The sequence below is a fragment of the Hypanus sabinus genome, chromosome 13 (assembly GCF_030144855.1).
Source record: "Hypanus sabinus isolate sHypSab1 chromosome 13, sHypSab1.hap1, whole genome shotgun sequence".
NCBI lineage: Eukaryota > Metazoa > Chordata > Chondrichthyes > Myliobatiformes > Dasyatidae > Hypanus > Hypanus sabinus.
The window spans coordinates 110,540,209-110,564,063 of NC_082718.1; the positions used below are offsets into that span (position 1 = coordinate 110,540,209).

Here is a 23,855-nt window from a genome sequence, read left to right on the forward strand (position 1 = left end):
GCATCATTACATCGCATCTCTTAAACACTATCCCTCAACTTATGAAAGCTAACACCCCATAAACTTTCTTAACTACCCTATCTACCTGTGAGGCAACTTTCAGGGATCTGTGGATATGTACCCCCAGATCCCTCTGCTCCTCCATACTACCAAGAATCCTGCCATTTACTTTGTACTCTGACTTGGAGTTTGTCCTTCCAAAGTGTACCACCTCACACTTCTCCGGGTTGAACTCCAACTGCCACTTCTCAGCCCACTTCTGCAATCTTCAACAATCCTCTACACTATCTACGACACCACCAACCTTTGTGTCGTCTGCAAACCTGCCAACCCACCCTTCTACCCCCACATCCAGGCCATTGATAAAAATCACAAAAAGTAGAGGTCCCAGAACAGATCCTTGTGGGACACCACTAGTCACAACCCTCCAATCTGAATGTACTTCCTCCACCATGACCCTCTGCCTTCTGCAGGCAAGCCAATTCTGAATCCACCTGGCCAAACTTCCCTGGATCCTATGCCTTCAGACTTTCTGAATAAGCCTGAAGAGTACCTTTTCAGTTATAAATTGAACCTTAATAAGAGTGAGCTTTTCCCATTAAATATGCAAGCTCCAATCTATAGACAATCACCATTCAGACTGGTTACTGATTACTTATTTGGGTGTTAAAAGTACTAAGAAGCATAAGGATCTATTTAAAGTTAACTTTAAAATTGATCATGTTAAACAACTGCTTACTAAATGGTCCCCATTTTCCTTATCGTTGATTGGTAGAATTAATACTATTAAAATAATTATTTTACCTAAGTTTCTGTATCTATTTCAGATGGTACCAATTTTCATTTCTAAATCCTTTTTTGATATTATTGATTCTAATATTTCTTCATATATATGGCAGAATAAAAATCCTAGGTTAAGTAAGAAATATTTACAGAAATCAAAAAAGGAGGGCAGTTTGGCAATGCTGAATTTAAGATTCTATTATTGGGCAATTAATATTCGATATTTAATGTTTTGGACACAAGATCTGGATGAAATTCATTGTCCACGACGGGTGAACCTGTACAGGGGTTCTCATTGTCTTCTATTTCAGAGGCCTCACTTCCCTTTGCACTTACTAAACTGAATAAACAAATGACTAATCCAATAACTAAACATGCAATACGAATATGGTTTCAATTTCGTAAAGTTTTTGGATTGAATAAATTTATACTATCAAGTCCTATTACATCTAATTTTTTCTTCCAACTATCCAGAATTGATCAAGCTTTTCTTTTATGGAGAACGAAGGGACTAACATGTTTTCGTGACTTATTCATGGATAACTGTCTCATGTCTTTTGAACAGTTGTCTAATAAATATAGTTTGCCTAGGTCACATTTTTTCAGATATTTACAGATTAGAAACTTCTTGAATATTATTTTACCTACTTTTCTGATATCACATCAAACTGAAATTACAGAAAATTTTTTAGGTTTAAACCCCAATCAGAAGAGTTTAATAGCAATTATTTATGATCTGACTACAAAAATACATCTAGGTACATCTAATAAAATTAAGAATGAATGGGAAAGAGAACTTCAGGTGTTTTTACCTATAGAGAAATGGGAGAAAATTCTCCAACTAGTTAACACTTCTTCAATGTGTGCTAGACATGCTTTGATACAATTTAAGGTATCAAAGGGCCCATATCATAGGGCCCATATGTCCAAGGATAAATTAGCTCATTTTTATTGCCATATAAATCCTGTCTGTGACAGATGTAAGTCTGAAGTAGCTTCCTTGACACATATGTTCTGGTCTTGCCCTCTTTTGGGGAAATATTGGAAAGATACTTTTGATATTATTTCAGCAGTTTTGTGTATTGATATACAACCTCATCCTACTGCAATTTTTGGATTACCAGTGATGGACTCTAGTCAATTATCCCCTTCAGTTTGCTGTTTGATTGCATTTGTTACATTGATAGCCAGAAGGTCCATTTTATTTAAAGATTCTAATCCCCGTACTACATTTCAATGGTTTTTCCAAACTATAACATATTTAAATTTGGAAAAAATTAAGAGTGGGACTATCGACCCTTCGGTTAAATTTGAAGAAACTTGGAGACCATTTATTCAACATTTTCATTTGATGTAAGCTGACCTTTTGTGAATGCTTTTCAATAACTTTTTGTTCATTTATAGAGGAGCGGAGCTAATGACAAATACCAATTTTAACTGATGAAATATGGCAGCACAGCTTTCGTTTTGTTTTGTTTTTAGTTTTTTTTTGTTAGTTTAGGGGGATTATTTCTTTTCTCTTGTAAAACTCTTTTTTCTTTGAATCTTCCTCATGTTTAGTTACTAAGAGATTGGGAGGCTTAGATTACATGTTATTCGGAGTCTGTTTATCTATACGTTAACCGTTATTAACGTAATCCCAATCTATTATTATCATTGTTATGTTTATCTATTTGAAACACAATGAAAATGATAAAGTTTGAATGGTTCATTATGGGTTATATATAAGCATTGGAAAGTGTATGGTCATTCACTTAGGTAGAAGAAATAAATGGGCAGACTATTAATTAGATGGAGAGAGAATTCAAAATGCAGACTGCAAAGGGACTTGGGAGTCCTTGTACCCTAAAGGTTAACATCCATGTTGAGTTGGTGATGAAGAAGGTGAATGCAATGTTGGCATTGATTTCCAGAGGTATAGAATATAAGAGTAGGAGTGTGATGTTGCGGCTCTATAAGGCACTCATGAGACCACACTTGAGTATTGTGTGCAGTTTTGGGCTCCTTATTTTAGAAAGGATACACTGACATTGGAGGGTTCAGAGAAGATTCACAATTATTTTGCATGGTAGGTGAGTCTAGGACAAGAGGGCATGACTTCAGGATTGAAGGACATCCTTTTAGAACTAAGATGCAGAGAAATTACTTTAAGTCAGAGGGAGGTAAATCTGTGGAATTTGTTGCCATGAGTGGCTGTGGAGGCCAAGTCAATGGGTGCATTTAGGGCAGAGACAGATAGGTTCTTGATTAGCCAGGGCATCAATGGGTATGGGGAGAAGGCAGGGAAGTGGGGATGACTGGAAGAATTGGATCAGCCCATGACTGAATGGCAGAGTAGACTCGATGGCCGAATGGCCTACCTCTGCTCCTGTATTTTATGGTTTTATGCTGTGTGAATGTCATACGTCATCATGCCACCATATCAAACGTATGTGCGTCACTTAGAGTAAAAATGAAACTAAGACACATTCTCCTGGTCTCCCAACTTTTTCTTGCAATTAGCTTGATGTTTTGGAGTTATAAAACATATATCTACTTGACAATGTGGCAAGCTGCCTATTTCTGCCATCTCCACATAAAGCATATCAAAGCCACACAGGGTTATTGAAACATACAATGGAATGTAACATTTGTGTCAATGACCAACAAAGTCTGAGGATGTCCTGGAGGCAGCCCACAAATGCCACCAGGTTTCCAGCACCAAAATGCTCACTATTTACTAACCCAAACCTTAATTGTATGTCTTTGGAATGTGATAGGAAACCAGAGCACTTGGAGAAAATTAATGAGGTAATGAGGTCATGAGAAGAATATGCTAATACCTTATAGACAGTGGCAGGAAATGAACCTTGACATTCCTATTGCTGGCACTGCTACAGCAGCGTGCCACCTCTAACTTAAATGTAGACTTAAGTATTCAACTGATATCGCCTGTGCCTATATAACATTGGTCTGGATTGACATCCCTGGCAAAGAGTGGGACAGCTGTAGATTTTTATGTTTCAAGCACTAGATTTCATCAAAATATAGCACTCAATTCATAATTATCAATTTCTTATGGTCTAAGGACAACTTCACTGAATGTAATTCAAGTTTCCTATGACAGCTTCAAGCATTGATTTCATATTTTAAAATTCTTTATTTGGCAAAGTAGCTTAAAACTACTAGAAGATTAAGACACCATCTGTCCTTTTGAGTACAGTAACCACCATTTTGAGATACTTCAGGGAAGATGAACGGTTTATGAAAATGATGCACACCATTCTGAGATAAAGCCAACGTGCCAACATGGGATGGGAAAGAGAAACCTCGAGTTGTGCATCTTTGAAGCTGTGATTAATTAATGTGAAATTGTTTTCAAAAGCTGCATGGGTGCAAAACAGTGGATCTCTCCCTAACCAGAGGCTATGTGGGGATTTAAAGCTAATCTTGACTGGGAACAAGATGGTAAGATTATCTAGCACTTTTCCTGGTTTTCTTAAGTGCTAATAAATAACCTCTGGTGTACAACTCCTTCAGTCAACACAGAACTTTGTCTGAAAATCATTCTCAAATACCTTGGTGATCTTGCACCTGCTTGCAGGTCTGGTTAAAGTTTAAAGATTAGCTTTATTTGTCCTATGCACATGAAAACATCAAAACATAACATGAATTGTGTCATTTGCATCAACAACCAACAGAGTCTGATGATGTGCAGGTCACCATGTTTCCAGCACTAACATAGTATGCCCACAATTTATTAACGATAACTGGTATGAGTTTGGAATGTGGGGGGAAGCCAGCATGGTCACAGCAAGAGCATACAAACTCCATACAGACAGCAGTAGGAAGTTAGGATTTCAAGTTTATTTGTCACATGTACATCGAAATGTACAGTGAAATGAGACATATGCATTAACCTCATGTACAGACATATCTGTGCTTAGTGTCACTTTCGGGACAAACGATCAATCAATCTATGTAAATAAGCTATCTTATATATTTATATTTATTGCTTTATTTATTATTATGTTCTTTATGTTATTGTGTTTCTTTTTGTGCTGCATCAGATCCAGAGTAGCAATTATTTTGTCCCCCTTTATGCTTGTGTACTGGAAATTACATTGAACAATCTCAAACAACACCATCCAGGATGTGCCAGGGGCAGCTTGTAAGTGTTGCTACACATCTCTGTACCAACATACCATGTCCACAATGCTTGGCAGAACAACACAGATCACAACAAGCAGCAAAACAAGTCCTATTCCTGCTTCTCACCCACGAACACAGTCCTTTATCCCTGATTGCTGGTGCTGTAAAGCATTACACAAACTGCTAAGCTACAATGGAGGTCACTATATTGAAATCAACTGTATTCTATAAAGCATGCCTCAAGTATTTCACATTTCCAAGCTGGGAAAAATATTCTGACTCTCAACTCTGTCTACTCCTTTTATTATTTTATAAACTTCTATCAAGTCACTCCTCAATCTGTAATGATCCAGTGGAGATGTACATACATTCTGATAGAGGTGTGCAAGGTGATAACAGGCATAGGTAGAGTGGACATCTAGAGACTTGTTCCCAGAGTGGGAATGGCAAATACAAGGGGCCATAACTTTGAGTGGATTGGAGAAATGATATGGGGAGGGGGGGGTGGTGGGATGTCAGAGTTAATTTTTTTCACACAGAGACTACTGGACGCATAGAACACACTGGCAGGTGTGATAGAGGTGGTAAAGTACGGCAAAATAGTGACACTTAGAGACTGTTAGACAGGTATATGAATAAAATGGAGGGTTACTTAGATCATAGAGTAGGTTAAAGGGTCAGCACAACCTTGAGGGCTGAAGGGCCTGTACTGTGCTGCATTGTTCCATGTTCTATATGTCCATGGACACCATTACACAAAACTGACAAGGAGTTAAAAGGACAATTGGTCCCAGAACAAAACTTTTCAGAAAACTGGGGTCCTATTGGAGGCCTATCCACTCAAAACAATGAAATCTAAAGATCTAAGGTCAATCTAATTAGATCATATGACACAGGAGCAAAATTAGGCCATTTGGCTCATTGAGTCTGCTCCACCATTCCATTGTGGCTAACTTATTATCACTCTCAACACCATTCTCCTGCCTTTTCCCCATAAACTTTGATGTCCTGACTCATCAAGAACCTATCAACCTTCAGTTTATGTATCCCCAGTGACTTGGCCTCCATTGCCATCTTTGGCAATGAATTCCACAGAATCACTACCATCTGGCTGAATAAATTCGTTTTCATCTCTGTTCTAAATGAACATCTCTCTATCTGAGGCTGTGCCCTCTGGTCTTAGATTCCCCCACTATCGGAAACATCCTCTCCACATCCACTCTGTCTTGGCCTTTCAATATTTGATAGGTTTCAACGAGATGAGTTTGTTGAGTACAGGTGCAGTCGTCAAGCGCTTCTCATATGTTAACTCTTTCATTCCTGGAATCATTCTCATGAAGTTCCTCTGGCCCCTCTCCAATGCCAGCACATATTTTCTTAGCTAAGGGTTCCAAACTGCTTGCAATACTCCAAATGTAGTCTGACCAATACCTTATAAAGTCTCAGCAGCACACCCTCAGTTTTATATTCTAGTCCTTTCAAAATGAACGTTAACATTGCATTTGCCTTCAAATTCAAGTTCAATTGTCATTCAACCATTCTTGAATATCCATAAGTACAGCCAAATGAAGTGGTGTACTCTGGGACCAAGGTGCAAAACACAGTACCAACAGTCACATAGCACATATGGCACTTTTAAGATAGCATGTACAGCGCCTTTGCGCACCGACTCCTCCAACACCTCTCTGGCGTAGGCAGCAGCATGATCCACTTCAAGTCCAGTTCCTTTAGTTTCTCCGCCAATGAGCAACTTGCAGATAGGGTAGACCTACAGCACTTTAAGTTATTAACATCCAGCAGGATCTTGCACTTGTATAAAATAGATTTTAAAAAGCTACTAACACCTTTGGTTGACACCTTAGAAGTGGATGTGACTGAGGACATCGCTATCTTATTGGAAGGTCCTACCACTGACTCAGCCTACAAGTTAACATTTAGGGGATCCTGCATGACTCACCCAATTCCCTTTGGACATCTAATTTTTGAATTTTCTCCCCATTTAGAAAATAGTCTACACCTTTATTCCTTCTAGCAAAGTGCACAACCTGACACTTCCCTACGCTACTGTACATTCCATCACCCACTTCTTTGTTCATTCTCCCAATGTGTCTAAAGTCAAAAGACCATAAAATAAAGGAACAGAATTAGGCCATTTGGCCCATTGAGCCTGCTCTGCCATTTCACCATGGCTGATCCAATTTTCCTCTCAGCCCCAATCTCCTGACTTCTCCCTGTATCCCTTCATGCTCTGACCAATCAAGAATCTATCAACCTCTGCCTTAAATATTCATGAAGTCTTGGCCATCACAGCTGACTGTGGCAAAAAATTCCACAGATTCACCACTCCTTAGCTAAAGAAATTCCTCCTCATCTCTGTTCTGACAAGATGCCTCTCTATTCTGAACCTGTGTTCTCTGGTCTTAGACTCTCCCACAACAGGAAACAACATCTCCACATCCACTTTATCAAGGCCTTTCACCATTTGATAGGTTTCACTGAGGTCACCCCCCCCCCCCCCATTCTTCTGAATTTTAGTGAACCTCCTTTGAACCCTCTCCAGTTTCAGCATATCCCTTCTAAGATAAGGGGCCCAAAACTGCTTACAATACTCAAAGTGAGGCCTCACCAGTGCTTTATAAAGTCTCACATTATATCCTTGCTTTTATGCTCTGGTCCTCTTGAAATGAGTGCTGACATCACATTTGCCTTCCCCACAACAGACTCAATCTGCAAATTAACCTGGAGGGAATCCTGTACAAGGACTCCCACTTATTTTTCACCTTAATATTTTTTAATTTTCTCTCCATTTAGAAAATAGTCAATCCTTTCATTTCTTTTGCTAAAGTGCATGACCATACACTTCCTGACACTGTTTTCCATCTGCCATTTTTTTTGCCCTTTCTCCAATCTGTCCAAGTCCTTTTGTAGCTCCTCTACTTCCTCAAAACAACCTGCCCCTCCACCTATCTTCATATTGTCTGCAAATTTTGCAAAAAAGCCATCAATTCCATCATCCAAACCATTGACATATAATGTAAAAAGAATCAATCCCAACACAGACCCCTGCGGAACACCACTAGTCACCGGCAGCCAACCAGAAAAGGTTCCCTCTATTCCCACTCTTTGCCTCCTGCCAGTCAATCAGTCCTCTATCTACACTAGAATCTTTTCTGTAATACCATGGGCTCTTATCTTGTTATGCAGCTTCATGTGCAGCACCTTGTCAAAGGCCTTCTGAAAATGCAAGATAGCCACATTCACTGATTTGTCCTTTGTATACACTGCTTGTTGTTTCCTCAAAAAATTCCAACGGTTGTCAGGTAAGATTTCCCCTTAATAAGCCATTGATTACAAGATCTTTAGTTTTTCATCAGAAGCTTGAAACCCACAGTTCTGAGGAGAACCAACAGCATGTTGGTTGCACAGCATGAGGCCATTGATAAAGTTGTGGAAACCTCAAGGAAAAAAGTGTTATTCTCTGGTGTCACACTTTGCTCCACACAGACTCTCCTCTTGCTGCACTGCAGCATTTTAAGTGAGTACTGAGGGGTGCTTAATTCCAGCGCAAAGGTGATTTACGGCAACCAGCCCAGACTTATAGTAAATCCACAAGCAGAGTGCAGATTGCAGCTGATTTGTTTCCCTGTAAACCATGTGGCTGACGCTCCTTTTATTTACATTCCCATTGCAGTGTGCTACGCAAAAACTACAGAGCAAAGCTGCCTACTCCCCCTTTAATGAAATCCAAAGGTCTCAGGTCTATTCAATAAGCCATCAATTACAAGCAGTATTGATTATTCACACAAGCAAATAATCATTTTGCTGTTTCTCTTAGCAGATGCCCCTCTGAAAACAAATGAACTAGATGGTGTTCTGACTAAGGAAATTGTTATCTTATGAATTTGCAACATTAACACCATTTCTTTCTCCATGTCTCCTGCCTGACCTACTGAGTACTTGCAGCATTTTTTGATGTTTCAGCCTTCTTAATATTTCTTCTTATGCCCACCCTTTCTTCCAGGAATCTACATTTTCAACCTCCTGTGCACTGTGAAATGGAATTGCAGAAGCTGAAAATCTCAAACAAAATCAGGATTTGCTGAAAACACTCAGCAGGTTAGGCAGCACCAGTGGAGAGTAGAGTGAACTGGAATTAATGCTTCCAGTTAAAAGTCCTTGAAGGCATTTTAAGTTTTAGAGAGGTTGGGGGAATGATGGATAAAAATATGTTTGATAGGATGAAGCCTAGGTTGTGTGGAGATAAGATGTAGAATCTAGCTGAGTAATTAACTAAAACGGTTGGACACATACATTCTCTGCAGACAGCACCAAGGGTCAGGATCAAACCTGGGGTTCTGAGGCAGCAGCTCTACTCTCTGTGTCAGTGCTGTCTTCTGTTCCGGCTTCTGCAGATGTGCACGTAAGAGAATCAATCCCCATCACTTCTACTCCTTGCCTCACTTTAATTACAAGGGTGGCACAAGGGTTTCCATATCCATATGTGTGAGAAGGTGAGGCATCACAAGGGTAATTCAATAGGTCTAACTCTCCACTAATTTGGTGTGGATGTGTATGATTACTGATGTCATCATATTGGGTGGGGAGGGGAGAGAGAAAGAGGGAGAGACTGACAGGGAGATGGAATGATAGTGAGAGACTGAGAGAGAGTGAAAGAGAGAGAGAGAGAGTAAGTGAGGGAGAGAAGAAAAAAAAGGATGACACATAGGCAATATCTTAAATCAGTACAGGGATCCTGGGAACTGTAGCTACTAAATGTTCATTTCTGAAACATTCTTAAGAAATAAATCAGGTCAAAGGAAAACAAAAGCTCTCTGGCCTAGTTTGGTTCAAACAAGGGAGGGTAACTCTCCACGTTTTCCTCCATCACTTGGCTATGGGAACAATGTTAATCATTATGAGTTTACAACACCTAGTAAGCTCTTGGAATTGACAGTTGTATTTTCATCAGCACTTTATCCTTCAGAAAACAATTAAAATGAGTTGTCTTTGTTCCCATTCCCCTCCTGTGAAATGAGTGTTTTGAGGAAACTCATGGATGGAATACAATATTGGTAAATGTGAGGTCATCCACTGGGAGGAAAAATGGAAGATCAGATTATTATTTAAATGGTGAAAGATTGCAGCATGCTGCTGTGCAGAGGGACTTGGGAATGCTTGTGCATGAATCACAAAAGGTTGGTTTGCAAGTGCAGCAGGCTGTTAAAATGGCAAATGGTATGTTGGCCTTCACAGGTGGAGGGATTGAATTTAAGAGCAGGGAGTTTGTGCTGCAACTGTACAGGGTACTGGTGGGGCTACACCTGGAGTACTGTGTGCAGTTCTGGTCTCCTTATTTGAGGAAGGATATACTGGCTTTGGAGGCGGTGCAGAGGAAGTTCACCAGATTGATTCTAGGGATGAGTGGGTTAGATTATGAGCAGAGATTGAGTTGCCTGGGACTGTAATTGCTGGAATTCAGAAGAATGAGAGGAGATCTTATAGAAACATATAAAATTATGAAAGGGATAGATAAAAAAAGAGGCAGGAAAGTTGTTTTCACTGATAGGTGAGACTAGAACTAGGGGAAATAGCCTCAAGATTCGGGAGGGAGTAGATATAGGATGGAGATGAGGAGGAACTGCTTTTCCAAGAAGGTGGTAAATTTGTGGAATTTTCTTCTAATGAAGAAGAGGAGGCTACCTCAGTAAATATAATTAAGACAAAGTTAGATAGAATTTTGCATAGTAGGGGAATTAAGATTCATGGGGAAAAAGCAGAGAGGTAGTCCATGGCCAGATGGTGGAGCAGGCTCGATGGGCCAAATGGCCTTCTCCTATATTCTTTAGTTCTGATGCTATGAGCAAAGCCTTTGGGGGGAGGGAGGAAGGGAAGGATCTGGCTTGAAACTGACCAACTTAAAAGGGAGGGGGGAATAAGTCAGAATCAGAATCTATATTATTATCACAACATACGCTTGTTGTTTTGTCGCAGCAGTACAGGGAAAGACATAAAAATTAATATAAATATATAATTTAAAAATATATACATAAATAGTGCAAAAGAGGAGTAGCAGGATAGTGTTCATGGGTTCAAGGACTGTTCAGAAATCTGATGGCGGAGGGGAAGAAGCTGTTTCTAAAACAGTCAATCTGGTCTTTAAGGCTCCTGTACCTTCACCCTGATGGTAGTAATAAGAAGAGGGCATGTCCTCTTAAAGGGCACAACCTCAGAATAGTAAGATGCCCCTTTAGAACAGAAGTGAAGAGTAATTTCTTTAGCCAGAGGGTGATAAATCTGTGGAATTCATTTTTGTAGAGGCCAAATCATTGGGTATATTAAAAGCAGAGTTTTCAGATTCTTAAAATTGATTAATTTAAATAAATTAAAATTCAGTTTTTAGATTTTAGGTTTTATATTAATAAGGCATCAAAGGTTACAGGGAGAAGGCAGGAGAATGGGGTTGAGAGGGAAAATAAATCAGTCATGTTTGAATGGCAGAGCAGATTGGATGGACTGCTATATAGCTCCAATACTGCTATTATGTGTTATAGTCTTACGATAAGTTACTCAAATGTACTTGTTCCAAATAGAAACAGAAGCAATGGAGTGGACCCTGATGGCCAGGCATTGCATTGTCACGGTGACATTTGCATCAGTTGTTCGCTCAACCAGGCAATGTGTCTCATGTTGTTAATTTGAGAAGACAGAAGAGAGTTCTACAAACAAGATCACTGACAAGTTCTCTAGTCATCCATTGCTTGTTGTGGGAGCTTGCACAAATCACTTGCTGTGTTCCTTAGATAATACTGTAGCGGTGTGCTACAAACAGCGCTAAAATTACGACACGGAGTCGGTAACTGCAGTCGAAGGAAAAACTTTATTCGAAAACTTCAGCCTCACTTTTAAGCCTCTGTCAACCGGCCCCCCATGGCGAAGAGGCTCCAAAGCTCTGTGCTCGCAAACCCCCGTAGGCTATCTAATTGTGAGTCGGTTCGCATACGCTAGGAAATGAGCCGCCACATAACCCCCCCCCAGAACCGGCGATACACCCCCCAATGTCCACAGCCTGGGCCAGAACCTGCTTGGGAGGTCGGCCTCTGCGCCGAGGCGCCGGAAACTCGGCCGGTTGCGCCAGGTCCACATGGGCCGGCTTGAGGCGGTCCACCGTGAAAACCTCCTCCTTCCCCCCAACGTCCAGCACGAACGTGGACCCGTTGTTCCGGAGCACCGTAAACGGCCCCTCGTATGGCCGCTGCAGCGGTGGCCGATGCCCGCCCCTTCGTACAAACACAAACTTACAGTTCCGTAGGTCTTTGGGTACGCAGGTCGGGTGCCGCCCATGCTGTGAAGTGGGTATGGGGGCCAGGTTACCGAGCTTCTCGCGAAGTCTGCCCAGGACTGCAGCGGGTTCTTCCTCTTGCCCCCTCGGGGCTGGTAGGAACTCCCCGGGGACGGCCAGGGGCGCGCCGTATACCAACTCGGCCGACGAGGCGTGCAGGTCGTCCTTGGGCGCTGTGCGGATGCCGAGAAGGACCCAGGGAAGCTCGTCCGCCCAGTTGGCTCCTCGCAGGCGGGCCATGAGGGCCGACTTCAGGTGACGGTGGAAACGCTCCACTAGCCCGTTCGACTGTGGGTGGTAGGCAGTGGTGTGGTGCAGCTGAGTCCCCAAAAGGCTGGCCATAGCTGACCACAGGCTGGAGGTGAACTGGGCGCCTCTGTCGGAGGTAATGTGGGCTGGTACACCAAAGCGGGATATCCAGGTGGCGATCAGGGCTCGGGCGCAAGATTCGGAGGTGGTGTCGGTGAGCGGGACCGCCTCTGGCCATCTTGTGAACCGGTCCACGATAGTCAGGAGGTAACGCGCTCCGCGCGACACTGGCAGGGGGCCCACGATATCCACATGAATGTGGTCGAAACGCCGGTGGGCGGGATGGAACTGCTGCGGTGGGGCTTTGGTGTGCCGCTGAACCTTGGCCGTCTGGCAGTGCATGCACGTCCTGGCCCATTCACTGACCTGTTTGCGGAGTCCGTGCCAAACGAACCTGCTGGAAACCATCCGGACAGTTGTCCGGATGGAGGGATGCGCCAAGTTATGAATGGAGTCGAAAACACGTCGCCGCCAGGCTGCGGGGACGACCGGACGGGGCTGGTTGGTGGCGACGTCACAGAGTAGGGTCCTCTCACCTGGGCCCACGGGGAAGTCCTGGAGCTGCAAACCAGAGACTGCAGTCCTGTAACTCGGAATCTCCTCATCTACCTGCTGTGCCTCTGCCAGTGCCTCAAAGTCTACCCCTTGGGAAAGGGCATGAACGGTAGGGCGAGAGAGCGCATCCGCCACGACATTGTCCTTACCCGAGACGTGCCGGACATCCGTTGTGTATTCAGAGATGTAGGACAGGTGGCGTTGCTGGCGGGATGACCAGGGGTCGGATGCTTTCGTAAACGCAAAGGTAAGCGGTTTGTGGCCCGTGAACGCGGTGAAGGGCCGACATTCTAGGAAGTACCTGAAATGCCGGATTGCCAGGTAGAGCGCCAACAGTTCCCGGTCAAAAGCACTGTACTTGAGCTCGGGTGGCCGCAGGTGTTTGCTGAAAAACGCCAGGGGTTGCCAGCGACCTGCGATGAGCTGCTCCAGCACCCCACCGACTGCCGTGTTTGATGCGTCCACTGTGAGGGCGGTAGGGGTGTCCATTCTGGGATGTACTAGCATTGCGGCGTCAGCCAAAGCTTCCTTCGTTTGAACGAAAGCGGCGGCGGACTCCTCGTCCCAGGTAATGTCCTTGCTCGGACCCGACATCAGGGCGAACAGGGGGCGCATGATCCGGGCAGCTGAAGGGAGGAAGCGGCGGTAGAAATTGACCATACCTACGAATTCCTGAAGCCCTTTGACCGTGGTGGGTCGGGGGAAGTGGCGGACCGCATCTACCTTAGCGGGCAGAGGGGTTGCCCCGTCTTTAGTAATCCTGTGGCCCAGGAAGTCAATGGTATCAAGTCCGAACTGGCATTTGGCAGGGTTGATTGTAAGACCGTACTCACTCAGTCGGGCGCAGAGTTGACGGAGGTGGGACAGATGCTCCTGACGACTGCCGCTGGCTATGAGGATGTCATCCAAATAGATGAACGCGAAGTCCAGGTCCCGTCCCACCGCGTCCATTAACCGCTGGAACGTCTGTGCGGCATTCTTCAGGCCGAACGGCATGCGGAGGAACTCGAAGAGGCCAAACGGGGTGATGAGAGCCGTCTTGGGGACGTCGTCAGGATGCATCGGGATTTGATGGTACCCTCGGACAAGGTCGACCTTGGAGAAGATCCGGGCGCCGTGCAGGTTTGCCGCAAAGTCCTGAATGTGCGGCACAGGGTAGCGGTCCGGTGTGGTAGCCTCGTTCAGCCTGCGGTAGTCGCCGCACGGTCTCCAGCCCCCCGTCGCTTTGGGCACCATGTGCAGGGGGGAAGCCCAGGGGCTGTCGGACCGCCGGATGATCCCCAATTCCTCCATTCTCTGGAACTCCTCCTTCGCCAGTCGGAGCTTGTCCGGGGGAAGCCGCCGAGCACGGGCATGGAGGGGTGGTCCCTGTGTCGGGATGTGGTGCTGTACGCCGTGCCTGGGCATGGCTGCTGTGAACTGCGGTGCCAGAACCGATGGGAACTCCGCCAGGACCCTGGTGAAGTCGTTGTCGGACAGCGTGATGGAGCCGAGGTGAGGGGCCGGCAACTGGGCTGCACCCAGGGAGAACGTCTGAAAGGTCTCGGCGTGTACCAGTCTCTTCCTGGGCAGGTCAACCAGCAGGCTGTGAGCTCGCAAAAAATCCGCACCCAGAAGCGGTTGGGCTACGGCGGCCAGTGTGAAGTCCCACGTGAACTGGCTGGGGCCGAACTGTAGCTGCACCTGACGGGTGCCATAGGTCCTTACTGTGCTGCCATTCACGGCCCTCAGGGGGGGACCCGGTGCCCTGCTGCGAGTGTCGTAACTTGTCGGAGGTAAAACGCTGACCTCAGCCCCAGTATCGACCAAAAAGCGGCGTCCCGACCTGCTATCCCACACATACAGGAGGCTATCCCGATGGCCAGCCGCCGTAGCCATCAGCGGCGGCTGGCCCTGGCGTTTCCCGGGAACTTGCAGGGCGGGCGGCAACGGCGGGCTTCTGCGCCCCACCGCTGGTGGTAGAAGCACCAGTGGTCATTGGGCCGGGGGTTAGTGGGCTCTGCGGCCGGGCCTGGACTGGTTTGCTGCCGGGAGAGTGGCTGGGAGATCTGTGCGATGGACGCCCCGCTCACCTTTTTGGCGTTCCACAGCAAGTCCGCCCGGGCTGCCACCTTCCGGGGGTCACTGAAATCCGCGTCGGACAGCAGCAGGCGTATGTCCTCGGGCAGCTGCTCCAGGAATGCCTGCTCAAACATGAGGCCTGTGTGTCCCTCGGCCAGAGACAACATCTCGTTCATTAAAGCCGATGGAGGTCTGTCGCCCAAGCCGTCCAGGTGCAGTAAACGGGCAGCCCGCTCGCGCCGTGAGAGTCCGAAAGTCCTGAGGAGCAGGGCTTTGAATTCCGTGTACTTGCCGTCTGCCGGGGGCGACTGTACGAACTCCGCGACCTGGGCAGCTGTGTCCTGGTCGAGGGAGCCCACCACGTAGTAGTAGCGGGTGTCTTCTGAGGTGATCCGGCGAACGTGGAATTGGGCTTCGGCTTGCTGGAACCATAGGTCCGGGCGCTGTGTCCAGAAACCCGGCAGTTTCAACGAAACCGCATGAACAGAGGCGGCGTCGGTCATTTCTGGTCCAAAAATCGTTTGGACCGTCGGGGTCACCAATTGTAGCGGTGTGCTACAAACAGCGCTAAAATTACGACACGGAGTCGGTAACTGCAGTCGAAGGAAAAACTTTATTCGAAAACTTCAGCCTCACTTTTAAGCCTCTGTCAACCGGCCCCCCATGGCGAAGAGGCTCCAAAGCTCTGTGCTCGCAAACCCCCGTAGGCTATCTAATTGTGAGTCGGTTCGCATACGCTAGGAAATGAGCCGCCACAATACAATGATTACTCCTAAAATTAATTTCCCTCTCTAGAAAGTATGTTGTTGAAGGAGTTGATCACTCTTGTTTTTACATTTTGTGCATAGAAACTGAAAAACTATTTGTCCTATTTCAGTTACATTTGTGTTGGGATAAAACCATTTGGGCAGTTATTTAAAACAAGCTTTCTGATAGCTGTTCCATTCTTTCATATGACCTTGAGGAGAAATAATTTTGTCATCATTATATGGTGGCTAGTGGTGTCTTGTTATGCACTAAAATGGCTGTTTTATCTGGGTTTCATGCAGGAAAGTGGTAAAAGGCCAACCTTGATCTTACTGAATGGTGAAACAGATACAAGGGACTGAAAGTTCTATTCTGTGTCTTTTCCTCACATGTACATACTTTCTGGAACAGTTTCAGAAATATTTATCTCATGGAATTTGTTATCACAGAATCTGATCAATGAACATAATGGGCATAGTAAACTTGTGGATTATGTTGGGGGAAAAGAACTATCTTCCTCCATGGATGCTACTTGACCTATTGAGTTCCTCCAGCAGTTTGTTTTTTGCTCCATATACTATCATCTGAAGTTTCTTGTGTCTCCAAGTAAACTGCTTATTCTACCAGGGAAATGACACCTGACTGAGAAAATACCTCAAAATTAGAACCACTTCTATTCTACCTGCAATGCTCATCACCTGTGTAGAGTGCTGAGATGTCCCTCTCTGCAGACATTTATATCCTTGTACCTTATCACCAATTTACAAACCTGAACTTCCCCCAAACTCTGTTGTTTGCATTATAACTCACACTATCTTCCATTCACACATTACCCAATTCCATTTCTGACAGTTTGCTGCATTAACAAGTTTGAACTCCATTTTCTGGGAGATGATAATTTTATGTTCCACTGTGCTATATAGTTTGAAAAATATTTAAATTAAGGTACCATTGTCCCTATTATCACTTGGCCATTTGGAGAGAGCGTTAAGGGGAAAATGGAATCTGTCACCAGAGACAATGGCAGAGGGCTTTAATTTTCCACTACTCAAATGTCTCCATACCAAACTGGAGCAGTTTATTCGGAGTAATGATGATGGCAGGGAGTCACATTGTTACAGGGAAAAATCACCTACTGTTCACTCCAGATAAGTGGACAAAATAGGCAAGATGAACCATGAGGCACAAGAGATTCTGAAGATACTGGAAATCTTAAGCAACACATTCAAATTGCTGGAGAAACTCAGCAGGTCAGGCAGCCATCTATGGAGGAAACTAAAAAGAGTGTTTCAGGCAGAAACAGTTCATCAAGACTGGAAAGGAAAACAGTGGCTGAAAAAGGCAATATTCATCACTAAGGATCCTCATCTGCTATTACGGAGGAGGTAAAAGAGCCTGAAGACACATACTCAACAATTCAGTAAGAGCTTCTTTCCCTCCGCTATTGAGTTTCTGAACCTATGAACATTAACACATTATTCCTTTCTGTACATTATTTATGTAACTTATAATGATTTTATGCTTTTGTACTGTACTGCTGCTGCAAAACAACAAGTTTCATGCCATGTAAGTCAGTGACAATAATTCTGATTGGGATTCAGTTAATCTTGGTCCATCCATGTAATGCTATGCTCAGGAAGCGCACCAGCAAGCCTGCTTCCTAAGATGTTTGACATGTTCCCATTAACCTTCATGATTTTTTACAGATGAACCATTGAAAGCATCCTATTCAGATGTATCATGGCTAGGTAAGGCAACTGCTCTGCCTGTGACTACAAGGAACTGCAGAGTTGTGTACACAACCCAGTTCAACATAAATATCAGCCTCCACTCCGTGGACTCTGATTATGAAGCAGCCAAAATTAATCAAGAATCCTTCCAACCCAGGTCATTCTCCATAACCCTCCCATCAAAAGGTAGAGAGCACGTTCCACTAAGCTCAATGACAACATCTATTCCATTGTTATAAAACTCTTAAACAGATTCTTATACAATAAATTGAATTCTTGACCTCTGAATCAACCTCAGCATGGCTCTTGCACTTGATTTGTAAACCTGCATTGCACTTCCTTTGTACATGTAACACCATATTCTGCATTCTGTTTGGTGCATGTTCTCAACTTCCCTTGGCCTCACCCAGTAACTGAAACCTTGGTCTTCAATCAAGTAGGAGGCAACACACTACAACCTACCTTTCCCCCTCCAGTGGGCCTCAGAGGCAAAGCCAATATGGCCTCCATATTTACGGTTAAATTCAGCCATTAGTGCTTTGTAAGGATTCCGGATGAGAAGGATTGCGGCATCGAATGATTCGATTTCCTTCTTGCCACTCTCATGCGTCTTTATACAAATCAGCCGCCCACTTTTCCAGTGGTCCCGCTCTCCCTTGAAGCCTGAGGGAAAAGATTAAAGGAGAGAACAGGCGTCACTATCTGTAGCTAATCCTGTTGGGCACTGAGCAGTTCTGGGTTGAAGTAAAGCCACCCTCTGGAAAAAGGAAACTCTTCTCCTCACCTACCCATCATCTCTCTCTGGTCCCTTCTCCTTCCCTTTCTCCTACAGTTCACTGTCCTCTCCTATCATCTTCAATCTTCTTCAGCCCTTTATCTCTTCCACCTATCACCTCTCAGCTTCTCACTTCATTCCTCTCTCCCCCACCCAACTTCCTTCCCCCTCACCTGGTCTCACATATCACCTGCTAGTTTTTTACTCCTTCATATAGCAAACAGGTAGCTTTAGCCATGTTATACAGGATCTGTGGAATTAGTCTATTGCTCATCTTCCACGATCATATGGTCTTCTATATCCACCTGAGAGAGACAGATGTCTCTCCTCCAAAGATTGTGCACCTCTCAACACTCCCTTGGCAATTAAATCTAGGTTGTTAAATTCAATTTACTAGTTAAATGCACTATCTTTAGATTTGGATGTGAGAGATAAACTGATAGCCTTTCAGTATAAAGTAAACACGATGATATTAAAAAAAGTTATCTATTTTCATATGAGATATTACACCAAAGTCTAGACACAAGAGATTCTGCAGGGTGCTGAAAAACCAGAGCAACACCCACAAAATGCTGGAAGAACTCAGCAGGTCAGGCAGCATCCATGGAGGAGAATAAAGGGTTGACGTATTGAGCTAAGAACCTTCATCAGGACTCATGACAAAGGGTTTCATCCCAAAATGTCAACTGGTTGTTCCTTTCCAGAGGTGCTGCCTGAACAGCTGAATTCCTCCAGCATTTTGTATATGTGGAATTATGGTATTAATGCAATATCTAATCATCCAATCATGTGGGAGCAACTCAATGCATCAAAGCATGCAGACGTGGTCAAGAGGTTCAGTTGTTGTTCAGACCAAATATCAAAATGCAGAAGACATGCAATCTAAGTGATTTTTGACTGTGGAATGATTGTTTCTGCTAAACGGGGTGGTTTGAGTATCTCAGAAACTGCTGATCTCCTGAGATTTTCTCACACACATCAGTCACTAGACAACAGCGGTGTGGCGAAGAGCATCTCAAGTGCACAACATGTTGAACTATGAAATGGATCACCGACAACAGCATGAGACAATCAGCATACACTCAGTGGCCACTTTGTTAGGCAGAGGAGGCCACTAAGAGTATGTTAAGGTGCTGCACAATTATTTCCTCTTTCATCTCAGCCTAGACTTGGTTACAATCCAGGGAAAAGAAATGAAAAGCAATAATAAAGCTCATTTTCTTTCAAGTTACGGAGAATACTGATGGGAAATTGCTTTTGAAGTACTGTTTACGAGACAGAGAAAACCATGCCTCATTATTTTTGCAGAAAAATTCTCTTTAAATGCTTTCTAGCAGCTCTCAACTCAAAACAGACCAAACTTGCATACTGACATTGTAAATCAAGCTGATCTATTCACAATCTTGTTCCAATATGAAGTCTTTAGTCTTCCCCTCTTACACAAGACTCAACTCACATTGCTCTGTATCCTTGTGAGGCACTTGTCAGCAACTTCTGTCTGCTATCCTACACTTACAATGTTGCCAGGACTGAGGGCCTGAGCTACAGCATGTGAACAAAGTAGTTAACACAATGCTTTACAGTGGCAACTGAAAGATCTGGTCCCAATCTACCGATGCAGTTATAAAGGAAGGAACACAGCAGCTATACCTCATTAGGAGTTTGAAGGGATTTGGTATGTCAACAAATACACTCAAAAACTTCTATAAATGTACCATGGAGAGCATTCTGACAGACTGCATCACTGTCTGGTATGGGCTGATGGTGTGGCTGCTGCACAGGACTGAAAAAAGCTGCAGAGGGTTGTAAAATTAGTTGGCTCCATCATGGGTTCTAATCTGCAAAGTACTCAGGACATCTTCAAGGAGCGGGGTTTCAGAAAGGCAGTGTCCATTATTAAGCAACTCCAGCACCCAGGTCATGCCCTTTTCTCACTGTTACCATCAGGTGGGAAGTACAGAAGCCTGAGGGCACACACTCAGCGATTCAGGAACAGCTTCTTCCCCTCTGTCATCTGATTCCTAAATGGACATTGAATCCTTGGACACTACTTCATTTTTAAAATATATATTATTTCTGTTTTTGCATGATTTTTAATCTATTCAATATGCATATACTGTAATTGATTTACTTATTTATTACTATTATTATTATTATTTTATTTTTTCTTTTATATTATGTATTGCATTGACTGCTGCTGCTAAGTTAACAAATTTCACGACACATGCCGGTGATAATAAACCTGATTCTGATTCAATTCATGCCATCGTCCATAAGGTATGTGTATGTTCTCCCTGTGACTTCATGGGCTTCCTCACACATTCCAAGTATTTACAGTTAGTGCTAGTGAGTTGTAGGCATATTACTTTGATGCAGGAAGTGTGGCAACATGTACGGGCTATCCAGCAAATGCCTTGCTGTATTGGTTTGATACAAATGGTACATTTCACTCTATGTTTTGATGTAATTGACAAAGAAAGTTAATCTCATAATCTTCAATCATCTATTTTTCTATAGGGGGAGGTTGGGCAGGCTAGGGCTTCCTTGTAATGTTGTAGACTGACAGGTGATCTTATGGAGGTGTATAAAATGATATAGGGCATTGATACAGTGAATGCAAAGACCTTTAATCAGTGTTGGGGAATCAAAAGCTAGAGTGTATAGGAGACAGTGATCGACTCCACTTCTTGTCGGTCTCACTGATTAAAGCACCAAGGAAGATTGAAATCGCCAAGGCAACTGTGGACGGCATTAAGTGTCATCTACCAGCCTATCGCTTGCTGTTACTGGAGGAGGGTGTCTGCTGTGATGGTCTCTCTCTCCCTCTTCCTCACTGCTCCTGAAGGGAGGTCCCTGTGTTTGAATGGTCTCTCTCTCTGTCGACGCTGTCTGAAGTTCTGGGTTTTGGGGAAGGTTTAATCACGGGGGTTAGTAGATTGGAATATGTTTCTGGTTACTCTTTTTTTGTCTGTAATTTGGTTGATTTTCAATCAGGACAGTCTGTAGATAATGAACACTGAGCTGAGCTGAATAAGCCTGGACTCTTTCCATTTTGTGTTTTATATTCTGTGTTTTTCACTCTTATTTTAGTTATCGTTTGCACTATTTCTTTTGCATGTGGGGGTGAGTTGTTTCTTGAACAGGTTCCATGGTTTTCTTTGTTTCGTGATTGTCCATGGGGAAGACGAATCTCAGGGTTGTGTACTGCATAAGTACTTTGCTAATACATGTACCTTGAATCTTAATATGTGAGAGACTAGATTTAAAAGGGACGTGAGGGACAACTTCAAGCAGAAGATGTTGCGTATATAGACTTAGCTGTCAGAAGAAGTGGCTAAGGCATGTACAATAACAATACTTAAAAGATATGTGGACCTGTATCTAGATAGGAAAGGTTTAGAAAAACATAGGCCATATTTGAGCAAATGGGATTGACTTAGTGGGGATCTTAGTCACTATGGATCAGACCAGATGAGGAGCCTCTTTCTGTGCTGTGTTACTGCATAGTAATGAGTTCTTACTTTGGTAGAATAACTGAGAGTTGAAATGAAAAGGAGAAATTTAATAATGAAAAGTTTGTCTTTAAAAAGAATCCTTATCTGCAGTCACTGGTTGAAGGAGCAAGACCCACAATAGGAAGCAGTAATAAATAGTGGAGAGAGGAGAAGAAACGATCAAAAAGAATCAACCAGGCGCTCTGCAGTGGCAGGCTCTGCTTGAACAGTAGCTAAAGAGGCATTACAATCATCTACACTCAGTGGTCACTTCATGCAAATATCTAATCAGCCAAGCCTGTGGCAGCATCTCAGTGCATGAAAACACACAGACGTGGTTGCAAAACGAAAGAGGTCAGTGAAGAACCAGACTGGTGCAAACCGACAGGAAGGCAACAGCAACTCAAATAACCACACATTGCAACAGAAGTGTGCAGAAAAACAGCTCTGTATGCACTACATGTTGAATTTTGAAGCCAATGAGTTACAGTAGCAGTAGACTACACTGGGTTCCACTCCTGTACCAAAGAAAGTGGGCACTAAATGTATGCATGATTTTGGAGCATCAGCGTGCACCATCCATATAGAAAAACGAATGGTATATTTGCATAGCACCTATCACAATATTCCAAAATCTACAGCGAATGAAGCTTTTCTAAAGTGCATTCTTGGCCATGTCATAGAAAACATGCACTCATTGCAGGTGTGAAAGAACTTTCAGAGTTAGGAAGCCAAACGTGAGCAGGACATTTCATCTTTTTAAATTCTGCAATGCTTTTGCTAACATCAAGAACTTGAACAATGGCCTCAGAAAAGTCAGGTTGCTCATTAATCTGATGGATCAGGTTTGATCTGCCCTTCTGCACACTGCTCTACTTACTAAATGTCCTGAGGGAAATTTATGCAAAGAGTTCTCGCTGATCCTGAAAGGTATTGAAACAAACTCCAAAGAATCTATTTGGGTCATGACACCAATACTTAATGTCAGCGTGTTAATAAGAAACTCAGCTTTATGTTGTCTTCTTTGATCAGTCTGTCTTTACCTCAAGTAACTTTAACCCCATCTCTAACCAGAGTACATAATTCACTAACCTCCTCATTGAAATGATTCCATAACCTATGGACTCACTTCCAAGAAGTCTACAACTCATGTTCTCAGTTTTATTAATATACTATTTATTTATTATTATTATTCTGAATTCCAAGTACAGGCCCTGAACCATCAAACATTCCTCATACATTCACAAACAAGAGAAAATCTGCAGATACTTGAAATCTGAGCAACACACACAAAATGCTGGAGAAACTCAGTTTTGAAACATCGACTGTACTCTTTTCCTAGATGCTGCCTGGCCTGCTGAGTTCCTCCAGCATTTTATGTGTGTTCCTCATACAATCACTCAATCAATCGTGGAATTGAATTTAGGAGCCAAGGGGTAATTTTGCAGCTATATAGGGCCCTGGTCAGACCCCATTTAGAGTACTGTGCTCAGTTCTGGTTACATCACTACGGAAAGGATGTGGAAGCCATATAAAGGGTGCAGAGGAGATTTACAAGGATGTTGCCTGGATTGGGGAGCATGCTTTATGAGAATAGGTTGAGTGAACTCGGCCTTTTCTCCTTGGAGCGACAGAGGATGAGAGGTGTATAAGATGATGAGACTCATTGATTGTGTGGATAGTCAGAGGCTTTTTCCCAGGGCTGAAATGATTGCCACAAAAAGACAGAGGTTTAAGTTGCTGGGGAGTAGGTACAGAGGAGATGTCAGGGGTACGTTTTTTACTCAGAATGGTGAGTGCATGAAATGGGCTGCCGGCAACGGTGGTGGAGGTGGATACGATAGGGTCTTTTAAGAGACTTTTAGATAGGTACATGAATTTTAGAAAAATAGAGGGCTATGGGTAATCCTAGTAATTTCTGAGGTAGGGAT

The 23,855-nt window shown here is 43.6% G+C and overlaps 1 protein-coding gene across 10 annotated transcripts in view; it reads right to left on the reverse strand.

Annotated features, from left to right (window-relative positions):
* Positions 1-23,855, reverse strand: part of LOC132404288 (sialate:O-sulfotransferase 2-like) — a 530,890-nt gene that overhangs the window by 41,030 nt on the left and 466,005 nt on the right. For 9 of the 10 annotated variants that reach the window (XR_009515484.1, XR_009515487.1, XR_009515486.1 and 6 more), the window contains exon 8: positions 18,118-18,318. The exons of the other annotated variant lie outside the window; for it this stretch is intronic. Coding sequence is in view for 5 of the 9 variants with exons in the window: in XM_059988460.1 (XP_059844443.1) it covers positions 18,118-18,318 (201 nt within the window). In the remaining 4 variants the exon portion in view is untranslated. The remainder of the gene's footprint in view (positions 1-18,117; positions 18,319-23,855) is intronic. 10 annotated transcript variants of the gene reach the window in all.